At 64.4% G+C, this 14,990-nt stretch overlaps 1 protein-coding gene across 1 annotated transcript in view; it reads left to right on the top strand.

Annotated features, from left to right (window-relative positions):
* ddx47 (DEAD (Asp-Glu-Ala-Asp) box polypeptide 47) overlaps positions 1-14,990 on the top strand; it is a 55,464-nt gene that overhangs the window by 17,289 nt on the left and 23,185 nt on the right. The window contains exons 2-3 of the mRNA XM_072492467.1: positions 7,999-8,092; positions 10,930-11,118. Of these exons, the coding sequence (XP_072348568.1) occupies positions 7,999-8,092; positions 10,930-11,118 (283 nt within the window). The remainder of the gene's footprint in view (positions 1-7,998; positions 8,093-10,929; positions 11,119-14,990) is intronic.

Raw genomic sequence — 14,990 nt, 5'->3', positions numbered from 1 at the left:
GGGATACCCGGGGAGGGAGGGAGGAGACTGGGATACCCGGGGAGGGAGGGAGGGGGGAGGGAGGGGGACGACAACTGGGATACCCGAGGAGGGAGGGGGGGGCGACTGGGATACCCGAGGAGGGAGGGGGGGGGCGACTGGGATACCCGAGGAGGGAACTGGGATACCCGGGGAGGGAGGAAGGGGGGGGGACTGGGATACCCGGGGTGGGAGGAAGGGGGGGGACGGACCGGGATACCCGGGGAGGGAGGAAGGGGGAGGGGGGACTGGGATACCCGGGGAGGGAGGGGGGAGGGAGGAGGGAGGGGGAGGAGGGGGGGGAAGGGAGGTAGGGGGAGGGAGGGAGGGGGAGGGGAGAGTGGGGGGGGAGGGAGGGAGGGGGACGGGGAGAGGGGGGGACGGGGAGGGAGGGGGGGGAGGGAGTGGGGGGACGGGGAGGGAGGGGTACGACGACTGGGATACCCGGGGAGGGAGGGAGGGGGGACGACGACTGGAATACCCGGGGAGGGGGGGGACTGGGATACCCGGGAGGGAGGGAGGGGACTGGGATACACGGGGGAGGGTGGGAGGGGGGAGGGAGGGAGGGGGGACGACGACTGGGATACCCGGGGAGGGGGGGGAGGGGGGGGACTGGGATACCCGGGGAGGGCGGGAGGGAGGGGGGGGGACTGGGATACCCGGGGAGGGAGGGAGGGAGGGGGGGGGACTGGGATACCCGGGGAGGGCGGGAGGGAGGGGGGGGGGGACTGGATACCCGGGGAGGGAGGGAGGGAGGGGACTGGGATACCCGGAGAGGGAGGTGGGGGACTGAGATACCCGGGGAGGGAGGGGGGGGGAGACTGGGATACCCGGGGAGGGAGGGGACTGGGATACCCGGGGAGGGAGGAGGGAGGGGACTGGGATACCCGGAGAGGGAGGTGGGGGACTGAGATACCCGGGGAGGGAGGGAGGGGGGGGACTGGGATACCCGGGGAGGGAGGGGGGGGGGACTGGGATACCCGGGGAGGGAGGGAGGGGGGGACTGGGATACCCTGGGAGGGAGGGGACTGGGATACCCTGGGAGGGAGGGAGGGTGGGGGGGACTGGGATACCCTGGGAGGGGGGGGTGGGACTCGGATACCCGGGGAGGGAGGGGACTGGGATACCCGGGGAGGGAGGGAGGGGACTGGGATACCCAGGGAGGGAGGGGACTGGGATACCCGGGGAGGGAGGGAGGGGACCGGGATACCCGGGGAGGGTGGGAGGGGGGAGGGAGGGAGGGGGGGACACGACTGGAATACCCGGGGAGGGAAGGGAGCTGGGATACCCGGGGAGGGAGGGGGGGGGGGACTGGGATACCCGGGGAGGGAGGGGGGGGGGACTGGGATACCCGGGGAGGGGGGGGAGCTGGGATACCCGGGGAGGGAGGGAGGGAGGGGGGAGGGGGACTGGGATACCCGGGGAGGGAGGGGGGGGGACTGGGATACCCGGGGAGGGAGGGGGGGGGAACTGGGATACCCTGGGAGGGAGGGGGGGTACTGGGATACCCTGGGAGGGAGGGAGGGAGGGAGGGGGGGGTACTGGGATACCCTGGGAGGGGGGGGACTGGGACACCCGGGGAGGGAGGGAGGGGGGTGGGGACTGGGATACCCGGGGAGGGGGGGAGCTGGGATACCCGGGGAGGGAGGGAGGGAGGGGGGGGGACTGGGATACCCGGGAATGGAGGGAGGGAGGGGGGTGGACTGGGATACCCGGGGAGGGAGGGGGGGGACTGGGATACCCGGGGAGGGAGGGAGGGGGTTGGGGACTGGGATACCCGGGGAGGGAGGGGGGGTGGACTGGGATACCAGGGGAGGGAGGGAGGGGACTGGGATACCCGGGGAGGGAGGGAGGGGACTGGGATACCCGGGGAGGGGGGGAGGGGGGGGGACTGGGATACCCGGGGAGGGGGGGAGGGGGGAGGGGGGGGGACTAGGATACCCGGGGAGGGAGGGAGTGGGAGGGGGACTGGGATACCCGGGGAGGGAGGGAGGGGCGGGGGGACTGGGATACCCGGGGAGGGAGGGAGGGGGGGGGGACTGGGATACCCGGGGAGGGAGGGAGGGGGGGGACTGGGATACCCGGGGAGGGGGGGTGGACTGGAGACCCGGGGAGGGAGGAAGGGGGGGAGCTGGGATACCCGGGGAGGGAGGGAGGGGGGGGGGACTGGGATACCAGGGGAGGGAGGCGGGCGGGGGACTGGGATACCTGGGATGGGGGGAGGGTGACTGGGATACCCGGGGAAGGAGGGGGGGGGACTGGGATACCCGGGGAGGGAGGGGGGGGGGGACTGGGATACCCGAGGAGGGGGGGTGTCTGGGATACCCGGGGAGGGAGGGGTGGACTGGGATACCCGGGGAGGGAGGGGGGGGGGACTGGGATACCCGGGGAGGGAGGGGGGGGGAACTGGGATACCCTGGGAGGGAGGGAGGGAGGGAGGGGGGGTACTGGGATACCCTGGGAGGGAGGGAGGGAGGGAGGGGGGGGTACTGGGATACCCTGGGAGGGGGGGGACTGGGACACCCGGGGAGGGAGGGAGGGGGGTGGGGACTGGGATACCCGGGGAGGGGGGGAGCTGGGATACCCGGGGAGGGAGGGAGGGAGGGGGGGGGACTGGGATACCCGGGAATGGAGGGAGGGAGGGGGTTGACTGGGATACCCGGGGAGGGAGGGGGGGGACTGGGATACCCTGGGAGGGGGGGGACTGGGACACCCGGGGAGGGAGGGAGGGGGTTGGGGACTGGGATACCCGGGGAGGGAGGGGGGGTGGACTGGGATACCAGGGGAGGGAGGGAGGGGACTGGGATACCCGGGGAGGGAGGGAGGGGACTGGGATACCCGGGGAGGGGGGAGGGGGGGGGACTGGGATACCCGGGGAGGGGGGGAGGGGGGAGGGGGGGACTAGGATACCCGGGGAGGGAGGGAGTGGGAGGGGGACTGGGATACCCGGGGAGGGAGGGAGGGGCGGGGGGACTGGGATACCCGGGGAGGGAGGGAGGGGGGGGGGGGACTGGGATACCCGGGGAGGGAGGGAGGGGGGGGACTGGGATACCCGGGGAGGGGGGGTGGACTGGAGACCCGGGGAGGGAGGAAGGGGGGGAGCTGGGATACCCGGGGAGGGAGGGAGGGGGGGGGGACTGGGATACCAGGGGAGGGAGGCGGGCGGGGGGACTGGGATACCTGGGATGGGGGGAGGGTGACTGGGATACCCGGGGAAGGAGGGGGGGGGGACTGGGATACCCGGGGAGGGAGGGGGGGGGGACTGGGATACCCGAGGAGGGGGGGGGTGTCTGGGATACCCGGGGAGGGAGGGGGGGGGACTGGGATACCCGGGGAGGGAGGGGGGGGGGGTACTGGGATACCCGGGGAGGGAGGGGGGGAGACTGGGATACCCGGGGAGGGAGGGGGGAAGGACTGGCATACCCGGGGAGGGAGGGTGGGGAGGGGACTGGGATACCCGGGGAGGGAGGGAGGGGGGGGACTGGGATTCCCGGGGAGGGAGGGAGGGGGGGTGGGGGGACTGGGATACCCGGGGAGGGAGGGAGGGGGGTGACTGGGATTCCGGGGAGGGAGGGAGGGGGGGGACGGGACTGGGATACCCGGGGAGGGAGGGAGGGGGGGGGACTGGGATACCCGGGGAGGGAGGAAGGGGGGACTGGGATACCTGGGAGGGAGGAAGGGGGGGTGGGACTGGGATACCCGGGGAGGGAGGGAGGGGATACCCGGGGAGGGAGGGAGGGGATACCCGGGGAGGGAGGGAGCGGATACCCGGGGAGGGAGGGAGGGGATACCCGGGGAGGGAGGGAGGGGATACCCGGGGAGGGAGGGAGGGGATACCCGGGGAGGGAGGGGATACCCGGGGAGGGAGGGAAGGGGGAATGGAATACCCGGGGAGGGAGGGAGGGGGGGGACTGGGATACCCGCGGAGGGAGGGAGGGGGGGACTGGGATACCCGGGGAGGGAGGGAGGGGGGGGGGTCTGGATACCCGGGGAGGGAGGGAGGGGGGGGACTGGGATACCCGGGGAGGGAGGGAGGGGTGGGACTGGGATCCCCGGGGAGGGAGGGAGGGGGGGGACTGGGATCCCCGGGGAGGGAGGGAGGGGGGGGACTGGGATACCCGGGGAGGGAGGGGGGGGACTGGGATACCCGGGAAGGGAGGGGGGGACTGGGATACCCGGGGGGGAAGGGGGGGACGACTGGGATACCCGGGGAGTGGAGGGGGGACGACTGGGATACCCGGGGAGGGAGGGGGACGACTGGGATACCCGGGGAGGGAGGGTGGGGAGGGGAGTGGGATACCCGGGAGGGAGGAAGGGGGGGGGCTGGGATACCCGGGGAAGGAGGAAGGGGATACCCGGGGAGGGAGGGAGGGGATACCCGGGGAGGGAGGGAGGGGGGGGACTGGGGTACCTGGGGAGGGAGGGAGGGCGGGGACTGGGATACCCGGGGAGGGAGGGGACTGGGATACCCTGGGAGGGAGGGGACTGGGATACCCGGGGAGGGAGGGAGGTAACTGGGACACCCGGGGAGGGAGGGAGGGGACTGGGATACCCGGGGAGGGAGGGATGGGACTGGGATACCTGGTGAGGGAGGGAGGGGACTGGGATACCCGGGGAGGGAGGGAGGGTACTGGGATACCCGGGGATGGAGGGAGGAAGGGGGGGACGACTGGGATACCCGGGGGGGGAGGGGACTGGGATACCCGGGGAGGGAGGAGGGGGGGGGCACTGGGATACCCGGGGAGGGAGGAAGGGGGGGGGCACTGGGATACCCGGGGAGGGAGGAAGGGGGGGGGGGGACTGGGATACTCGGGGAGGGAGGAAGGGGGGGGGGCGACTGGGATACCCGGGGAGGGAGGGAGGGTGTGGGATTGGGATATCCGGGGGGGGGGGAGGGAGGGGGGGAGACGACTGGGATATCCGGGGAGGGAGGGAGGGGACTGGGATACCCGGGGAGGAAGGGAGGGGGACGGCGACTGGGATACCCGGGGAGGGAGGGAGGGGGTGGTCGACTGGGATACCCGGGGAGGGAGGGGACTGGGATACCCGGGTAGGAGGGAGGGAGGGGACTGGGATACCCGGGGAGAGAGGGGACTGGATACCCGGGGAGGGGGGCGGGGTGTGAGAGGGGGGGGGACTGGGATACCCGGGGATGGAGAGAGGGGGGTGGACTGGGATACCCGGGGAGGAAGAGAGGGGGGGGGACTGGGATACCCGGGGAGGGAGGGGGGGGAGGCTGGGATACCCGGGGAGAGAGGGAGGGAGGGGGGGGACTGGGATACCCGGGGAGGGGGGGGGGGACTGGGATACCCGGGGAGGGAGGGGGGGAGGACTGGGATACCCGGGGAGGGAGGGAGGCAGGGGGGGGGACTGGGTTACCCGGGGAGGGAGGGGGGGGGACTGGGATACCCGGAGAGGGAGGGGGGGGACTGGGATACCCGGGGAGGGAGGGGGGGGACTGTGATACCCGGGGAGGGAGGGGGAGGGGATCCTCGGGGAGAGAGTGAGGGGATACCCGGGGAGGGAGGGAGGGGGGGTGGACTGGGATACCCGGGGAGGGAGGGAGGGAGGGGACAGGGATACCCGGGGAGGGAGGAGGGGATACCCGGGGAGGGAGGGAGGGGGGGGACTGGGATACCCAGGGAGGGAGGCAGGGGGGGTACTGGGATACCCGGATAGGGAGGGAGGGGGGGGACTGGGATACCCGGGGAGGGAGGGGAGGGGGGGGGGACTGGGATACCCGGGGAGGGAGGGGAGGGGGAGGGACTGGAATACCCGGGGAGGGAGGGGGGGTCTGGATACCCGGGGAGGGAGGGAGGGGGGGGGACTGGGATACCCGGGGAGGGAGGGAGGGGGGGGGGACTGGGATACCCGGGGAGGTCGGGGAGGGGAGGGGGAGACCCGGGGAGGGAGGGGAGGGGGAGACCCCGTGAGGGAGGGGAGGGGGAGATCCGGGGAGGGGGAGACCCGGGGAGGGTGGGGAGGGGAAGACTGGGATACCCGGGGAGGTGTGGGGGGGGGAAGACTGGGATACCCGGGGAGGGGTGGGGGGGGGGAAGACTGGGATACCCGGGGAGGGGTGGGGGGGGGGGGAAGACTGGGATACCCGGGGAGGGGTGGGGGGGGGGAAGACTGGGATACCCGGGGAGGGGTGGGGGGGGGGGGAAGACTGGGATACCCGGGGAGTGGTGGGGGGTGGGAAGACTGGGCTACCCGGGGAGGGAGGGGGGGGAGACTGGGATACCCGGAGAGGGGAGGGAGGCAGGGATACCCGGGGTGGGAGGGGGGGGGGACTGGGATACCCGGGGAGGGGGGGGGGACTGGGATACCCGGGGAGGGAGGGGGGGGAGGACTGGGATACCCGGGGAGGGAGGGAGGCAGGGGGTGGGACTGGGTTACCCGGGGAGGGAGGGGGGGGACTGGGATACCCGGAGAGGGAGGGGGGGGGACTGGGATACCCGGGGAGGGAGGGGGGGGACTGTGATACCCGGGGAGGGAGGGGGAGGGGATACTCGGGGAGAGAGTGAGGGGATACCCGGGGAGGGAGGGAGGGGGGTGGACTGGGATACCCGGGGAGGGAGGGAGGGAGGGGACAGGGATACCCGGGGAGGGAGGGAGGGGATACCCGGGGAGGGAGGGAGGGGGGGGGACTGGGATACCCAGGGAGGGAGGCAGGGGGGGTACTGGGATACCCGGATAGGGAGGGAGGGGGGGGACTGGATACCCGGGGATGGAGGGGAGGGGGGGGGACTGGGATACCCGGGGAGGGAGGGGAGGGGGAGGGACTGGAATACCCGGGGAGGGAGGGGGGGTCTGGGATACCCGGGGAGGGAGGGAGGGGGGGGGACTGGGATACCCGGGGAGGGAGGGAGGGGGGGGGGACTGGGATACCCGGGGAGGTCGGGGAGGGGAGGGGGAGACCCGGGGAGGGAGGGGAGGGGGAGACCCCGTGAGGGAGGGGAGGGGGAGATCCGGGGAGGGGGAGACCCGGGGAGGGTGGGGAGGGGAAGACTGGGATACCCGGGGAGGTGTGGGGGGGGGAAGACTGGGATACCCGGGGAGGGGTGGGGGGGGGGAAGACTGGGATACCCGGGGAGGGGTGGGGGGGGGGAAGACTGGGATACCCGGGGAGGGGTGGGGGGGGGGGGAAGACTGGGATACCCGGGGAGGGGTGGGGGGGGTGGAAGACTGGGCTACCCGGGGAGGGAGGGGGGGGAGACTGGGATACCCGGGGAGGGGAGGGAGGCAGGGATACCCGGGGTGGGAGGGGGGGGGACTTGGATACCCGGGGAGTGGGGGTGGGGAGACTGGGGTACCTGGGGAGGGTGGGGAGTGGGATACCCGGGGAGTGGGGTGCAGGGATACCCGGGGAGGGAGGGGGGGACTGGGATACCCGGGGAGTGGGGTGCAGGGATACCCGGGGAGGGAGGGGGGGACTGGGATACCCGGGGAGGGGTGGGGGGAGACTGGGATACCCGGGGAGGGAGGGGGGGTATTGGGATACCCGGGGAGGGGGTGGGAGACTGGGATACCTGGGGAGGGTGGGGAGTGGGATACCCGGGGAGTGGGGTGCAGGGATACCCGGGGATGGAGTGGGGGGACTGGGATACCCGGGGAGTGGTGGTGGGGAGACTGGGGTACCTGGGGAGGGGGGGCTGGAATACCCGGGGAGGGAGGGAGGGGGAGGGGTCTGGGATACCCGTGGAGGGAGGGAGGGGGGGGGTACTGGGATATGCGGGGAGGGAGTGGGGGGACTGGGATACCCCGGGGGGGGAGGGGAGGGGGGGGGTTGGGACACCAGGGGAGTGGGGGTGGGGAGACTGGGGTACCCGGGGAGGGGTGGGGGGGGAGTGGGATACCCGGGGTGGGGGGGGGGGGGGGGGACACTGGGATATCGACATAGGTGCTGCTGGGACACGGAACCGGGACCTGGGGATGGTGCGGGAATTGCTGTGCTGTGATGTGTATTTTGCCTCCCAGGGTGTGACTCAGGTTCTGTGTGAGGCCTGTGAAGAGCTGGGGTGGAAATCACCCACCAAAATCCAGACGGAAGCTTTGCCGGTCGCTCTACAAGGTCAGAAATGTATCAACTTTCAAATCCATCACTTTTCTCCTGTTCATTTGCCCCCAGCGTCGACACGGCCACCGCCCGTCCGCTCCAGGCACCGCCCACCCGCCCCAGGCACCACCCGTCTGCCCCAGGCACCGCCCACCCGCCCCAGGCACCGCCCCACCCGCCCCAGGCACCGCCCACCCCGCCCCAGGCACCGCCCACCCGCCCCAGGCACCGCCCACCCGCCCCAGGCACCACCCGTCCGCCCCAGGCACCGCCCACCCGCCCCAGGCACCGCCCACCCGCCCCCAGGCACCGCCCACCCCGGCACCGCCCACCCGCCCCAGGCACCACCCCGTCCGCCCCAGGCACCACCCGTCCGCCCCAGGCACCACCCGTCCGCCCCAGGCACCACCCGTCCGCCCCAGGCACCGCCCACCCGCCCCAGGCACCACCCGTCCGCCCCAGGCACCGCCCACCCGGCACCGCCCACCCGCCCCCAGGTACCGCCCACCCGCCCCAGGCACCACCCGTCCGCCCCAGGCACCACCCGTCCGCCCCAGGCACCGCCCACCCGCCCCAGGCACCACCCGTCCGCCCCAGGCACCGCCCACCCGCCCCAGGCACCACCCGTCCGCCCCAGGCACCGCCCACCCGCCCCAGGTACCACCCGTCCGCCCCAGGCACTGCCCGCCCCCCGGCACCGCCCACCCGCCCCAGGCACCGCCCACCCGCCCCAGGCACCACCCGTCCGCCCCAGTCACCGCCCACCCGCCCCAGGCACCGCCCACCCGCCCCAGGCACCACCCACCCGCCCCAGGCACCGCCCACCCGCCCCAGGCACCGCCCACCCGCCCCAGGCACCACCCGTCCGCCCCAGGCACCGCCTGCCCCCCGGCACCGCCCACCCGCCCCAGGCACCGCCCACCTGCCCCAGGCACCGCCCGTCCGCCCCAGGCACCGCCCACCCGCCCCAGGCACCGCCCGTCCGCCCCAGGCACCACCCGCCTGCCCCCGGCACCTCCCGCCCCCCCGGCACCGCCCGCCCCCGGGCACCGCCCGCCCCCGGCACCAACATTTACACATTTCAACCCCACAGTTGCTCCTTTAGGTGTGTAGGGGTTTCCTTCTCTTTACTCTACTTACAGGCACCCTGTGTTTGGTGGTCTGCCGATAGCTGTGAGGGTCTCTCTCCTACAAGCCTCGGAGTTTCGAAGGCCGGGGAATGCCGCACTGGGGCAACTCCATAGGAGAGAGAGCGCTGAACCAGGCGCACCGTTTATATCTAACCGGTACCCTGATACTTGTATCACACAGCTATCCCAGAACCACCACCAATGCCTGGGTGGTTCTCTCTCTTGTCGGTGGGACAAGCTGCCACACTGTACCTACTCCACTCGAGTCGTTCCCCAAGAGAGAGAAAAAGAGAGATCACACTGTTTATGCCGAACCAGTCGTCTCCCTTGAGTGAGCGTTTCGAGGCGCCCACATCACCCTCAGTTCTCGACTCCGGAATTATGGTCGAGGATAAAAGTTGTGACTTTGCCAGAGCGTGTCAGTGAGAGGGGGAAAAAAAGGAACAGGACAGACTCCAAACGAGTTTCAAACTTACAATTTACTTAACAACATCAAAATCAACCTCTCCAATATCACATCACACATGAATAAAACTTATTACTACGGGAGAAAAATGCTAACGGACACAACGAGAATCTTCCTTTACACAATTTTACAGATGAGCAAAAGATTACCGGAGTTTAAAACGCTCCCCCCCCCCCCCCCCTTGCCTCTACCCCTATCTTAGTTCGGGCACTTCAACAAGTTGGCTGAGGATACTTACAATCCTCGGGGGCTCTGTCGTCTCCGGGTGCTTCCTTCCTTGGGTTTAAAAGGGGGTGCAGGCTGGTCTTCCCTCGTGTCACGATTCTACAAAACTAAAAAGCCCCCCCCCCCCCCCCCCCCCAGCACGTCTCTTTTAAAAGTCAATTTCAAAAGGCTGACTCCGCCCCATAAGCAATTTCAAGGTCAATGGATTCTGGACACGGGCAGTTTCGTTTTGGCTGAACCTGCCTTACCCTGTTGCTTGTCGATTTCAGTGTCCTGTTTAATCCTTGTCGACCAATTTTAAGGAACTGTTAAACGATATCCCATTAACAGGTTGGGTCTTTTGTTTTCTGTTATGGGGCCGATTTGCGTGGCCATTGTCTCCCTGCTGGGCTGTGTTCTTCTCGTCTGCTGATCTCCATCTCTCTTTGTTCTTCTGGTGATTAGATGGCCGGTGTGGCTGTCTCTGCTGCACCTGGATCCCTGTGGCTCGCACCTTTCCTGGGCCCAATCCACAGGCAGGTTAGGTTAGTGCTGCCGAGCCTTCTGGGAGGTTTTGTCAGCCGGCAGCCAGCGTTGGCCGCTTTAAAATGTCAGGTTTCTCCTGAGTCCTTTTAAAAATATGGAGGGTTGCCCTGAAACTTACAGTCCTGACAGCAGTGACTGCACTTTATCGGCTGTGAAACACTCTCAGCTGTTCTGAGGAATGAAAAGTGTTGTTGACGTTCAGGAACTCTATCTCTGCTTGTTTATCTCGGAATTAGGCTAATGAGGAACAGGAGGAGGCAATTCAGTCCTTGGACCTTTCCCTCCATTCGACCAGATCACCGAACTGTATCTGAACCCCATCGATTTCCGACTCCGCAGCCTCAACTATTGTTTTGGGGGAGAGAGCTCTGCATTTGCCATTCCCTCTTCTGTGAGGAAATGCTCGTTGCAACCCACCTATGGGGAGTTAGTGGCAGTAGAGACTGTGTAAAGCTCGTGACTGTCTCTGCGGCAACCTCGTTTAACTTTGTTATCTTCCCTTTCAGGGCGGGACATTATCGGCCTGGCGGAGACCGGCTCAGGGAAGACCGGTGCCTTTGCCCTCCCCATCCTGCAGGCTCTCCTGGAGAAACCTCAGCGACTCTTTGCCCTTGTCCTGACCCCAACCCGCGAGCTTGCCTTTCAGATCTCCGAACAATTCGAAGCTTTGGGATCTTCGATTGGAGTGAAATCTGGTGAGTAAAGAGTGGGGGGGGGGGGGGGGTGCTGGTGACTGGGGCGCGGGGAGGGGACGGGGGAGTTTGGGGAAGGTAGGGTGTGTCGGGAGGGGTGGGGAGTGGGGTTGCAATATGGGGAGGGAGGAAGGAGTTGGGGTGTGTGTGTTTGGGGAGTGGGGGGGCAGATGGAAGGGGCATTGAGAGGGGTGTTGGGGTGCACGGGGGGGGGGGGGGGGGAGTATGGTGATTTTAATTCTGACTGGAGTGATGAGGTTACTATGTGAGGAATTAGGGTAAATTGATAAACTCTGGTTGGGAATCTGCACTAAATTTAAAAAATTAAGCATTGGTAACTAATTAAACATAATTACTTAATTATAATTTAGAGGGGTATCTAAGCCAGATCGGAGAGTACTATATTTAGCTTTCACATTTATAGTAGAAATCTAGTGCTAGGAAACAGATAGTTAACTGTAACTTAAAAAAAAAATTGTTTTAACTTTTAATTTTAATTTACTGATTAATTGACGCAATGTCAGTTAGAGGGGTGCAGTGCTCTGACTGTGAGATGTGGCAGGTCCGGGAGGCTTCCAGCGTCCCGGATGGCTTCATCTGCAGAACGTGCACCCAACTGCAGCTCCTCACAGACCGCATGGTTCGGTTGGAGCAGCAATTGGATGCACTTAGGAGCATGCAGGTGGCGGAAAGCGTCATAGATCACAGTTATATAAATGTGGTCACACCCAAGGTGCAGGCAGAGAAATGGGTGACCACCAGAAAGGGCAGGCAGTCAGTGCAGGAATCCCCTGTGGTTGTCCCCCTCTCGAGCAGGTATACCCCTTTGGATACTGTCGGGGGAAATAGCCTATCAGGGGAAAACAGCAGCAGCCAGAGCAATGGCGCCACGGCTGGCTCTGATGTTCAGAAGGGAGGGTCAAAGCGCAGAAGAGCAATAGTAATAGGGGACTCTATAGTCAGGGGCACAGATAGGCGCTTCTGTGGACGTGAAAGAGACTCCAGGATGGTATGTTGCCTCCCTGGTGCCAGGATCCAGGATGTCTCCGAACGGGTAGAGGGCATCCTGAAGGGGGAGGGCAAACAGGTAGAGGTCGTTGTACATATTGGTGCTAACGACATAGGCAGGAAGAGTCCTGCGGTCCTGCAGCAGGAGTTCAGGGAGCTAGGCAGAAAGTTAAAAGACAGGACCTCTCGGGTTGTAATCTCGGGATTACTCCCTGTGCCACGTGCCAGTGAGGCTAGAAATAGGAAGATAGAGCAGCTAAACACGTGGCTAAACAGCTGGTGTAGGAGGGAGGGTTTCCGTTATCTGGACCACTGGGAGCTCTTCCGGGGCAGGTGTGACCCATATAAGAAGGACGGGTTGCATCTAAACTGGAGAGGCATAAATATCCTGGCCGCGAGGTTTGCTAGTGTCACAGGAGGGTTTAAACTAGTATGGCAGGGGGGTGGGCACGGGAGCAATAGGTCAGAAGGTGAGAGCATTGAGGGAGAACTAGGGAATAGGGACAGTGTGGCTCTGAGGCAGAGCAGACAGGGGGAAGTTGCTGAACACAGTGGGTCTGGTGGCCTGAAGTGCATATGTTTTAATGCAATAAGTATTACGGGTAAGGCAGATCAACTTCGAGCTTGTATTAGTACTTGGAACTATGATGTTGTTGCCATTACAGAGACCTGGTTGAGGGAAGGGCAGGATTGGCAGCTAAACGTTCCAGGATTTAGATGTTTCAGGCGGGATAGAGGGGGATGTAAAAGGCGTGGCGGAGTTGCGCTACTGGTTAGGAAGAAAATCACAGCTGTACTACGGGAGGACACCTCAGAGGGCAGTGAGGCTATATGGGTAGAGATCAGGAATAAGAAGGGTGCAGTCACAATGTTGGGGGTTTACTACAGGCCACCCAACAGCCAACGGGAGATAGAGGAGCAGATAGGTAGACAGATTTTGGAAAAGAGTAAAAACAACAGGGTTGTGGTGATGGGAGACTTCAACTTCCCCAATATTGACTGGGACTCACTTAGTGCCAAGGGCTTAGACGGGGCAGAGTTTGTAAGGAGCATCCAGGAGGGCTTCTTAAAACAATATGTAGACAGTCCAACTCGGGAAGGGGCGGTACTGGACCGGGTATTGGAATGAGCATGAGCCTGGCCAGGTGGTAGAAGTTTCAGTAGGGGAGCATTTCGGGAACAGTGACCACAATTCAGTAAGTTTTAAAGTGCTGGTGGACAAGGATAAGAGTGGTCCTAGGATGAATGTGCTAAATTGGGGGAAGGCTAATTATAACAATATTAGGCGGGAACTGAAGAACTTAGATTGGGGGCGGATGTTTGAGGGCAAATCAACATCTGACATGTGGGAGGCTTTCAAGTGTCAGTTGAAAGGAATTCGGGACCGGCATGTTCCTGTGAGGAAGAAGGATAAATACGGCAATTTTCAGGAACCTTGGATAAAGAGAGATATTGTAGGCCTCGTCAAAAAGAAAAAGGAGGCATTTGTCAGGGCTAAAAGGCTGGGAACAGACGAAGCCTGCGTGGAATATAAGGAAAGTAGGAAGGAACTTAAGCAAGGAGTCAGGAGGGCTAGAAGGGGTCACGAAATGTCATTGGCAAATAGGGTTAAGGAAAATCCCAAGGCTTTTTATACGTACATAAAAAGCAAGAGCGTAGCCAGGGAAAGGGTTGGCCCACTGAAGGATAGGCAAGGGAATCTATGTGTGGAGCCAGAGGAAATGGGCGAGGCCTAAACGAATACTTTGCATCAGTATTCACCAAAGAGAAGGAATTGGTAGATGTTGAGTCTGGAGAAGGGTGAGTAGATAGCCTGGGTCACATTGAGATCCAAAAAGACGAGGTGTTGTGCGTCTTAAAAAATATTACGGTAGATAGGTCCCCAGGGCCTGATGGGATCTACCCCAGAATACTGAAGGAGGCTGGAGAGGAAATTGCTGAGGCCTTGACAGAAATCTTTGGATCCTCACTGTCTTCAGGTGATGTCCCGGAGGACTGGAGAATAGCCAATGTTGTTCCTCTGTTTAAGAAGAGTAGCAAGGATAATCCAGGGAACTACAGGCCGGTGAGCCTTACTTCAGTGGTAGGGAAATTACTGGAGAGAATTCTTCAAGACAGGATCTACTCCCATTTGGAAGCAAATGGACGTATTAGTGAGAGGCAGCATGGTTTTGTGAAGGGGAGGTCGTGTCTCACTAACTTGATAGAGCTTTTCGAGGAGGTCACAAAGATGATTGATGCAGGTAGGGCAGTGGATGTTGTCTATATGGACTTCAGTAAGGCCTTTGACAAGGTCCCTCATGGTAGACTAGTACAAAAGTTGAAGTCACACGGGATCAGGGGTGAGCTGGCAAGGTGGATACAGTTTGGCTAGGTTATAGAAGGCAGAGAGTAGCAATGGAAGGATGCTTTTCTAATTGGAGGGCTGTGACCAGTGGTGTTCCGCAGGGATCATGGCTGGGACCTTTGCTGTTTGTAGTATATATAAATGATTTGGTGGAAAATGTAACTGGTCTGATTAGTAAGTTTGCAGACGACACAAAGGTTGGTGGAATTGCAGATAGCGATGAATGTCAGAGGATACAGCAGGATTTAGATTGTTTGGAGACTTGGGCGGAGAGATGGCAGATGGAGTTTAATCCGGACAAATGTGAGGTAATGCATTTTGGAAGGTCTAATGCAGGTAGGGAATATACAGTGAATGGTAGAACCCTCAAGAGTATTGAAAGTCATAGAGATCTAGGAGTACAGGTCCACTGGTCACTGAAAGGGGCAACACAGGTGGAGAAGGTAGTCAAGAGGGCATACGGCATGCTTGCCTTCATTGGCCGGGGCATTGAGTATAAGAATTGGCAAGTCAGGTTGCA

The sequence above is a fragment of the Scyliorhinus torazame genome, chromosome 29 (genome assembly GCF_047496885.1).
Source record: "Scyliorhinus torazame isolate Kashiwa2021f chromosome 29, sScyTor2.1, whole genome shotgun sequence".
In the NCBI taxonomy this organism is placed as follows: domain Eukaryota; kingdom Metazoa; phylum Chordata; class Chondrichthyes; order Carcharhiniformes; family Scyliorhinidae; genus Scyliorhinus; species Scyliorhinus torazame.
The sequence above is the reverse complement of the archived record's forward strand: the minus strand, read 5'-3'. Positions and strand labels throughout refer to the sequence as shown.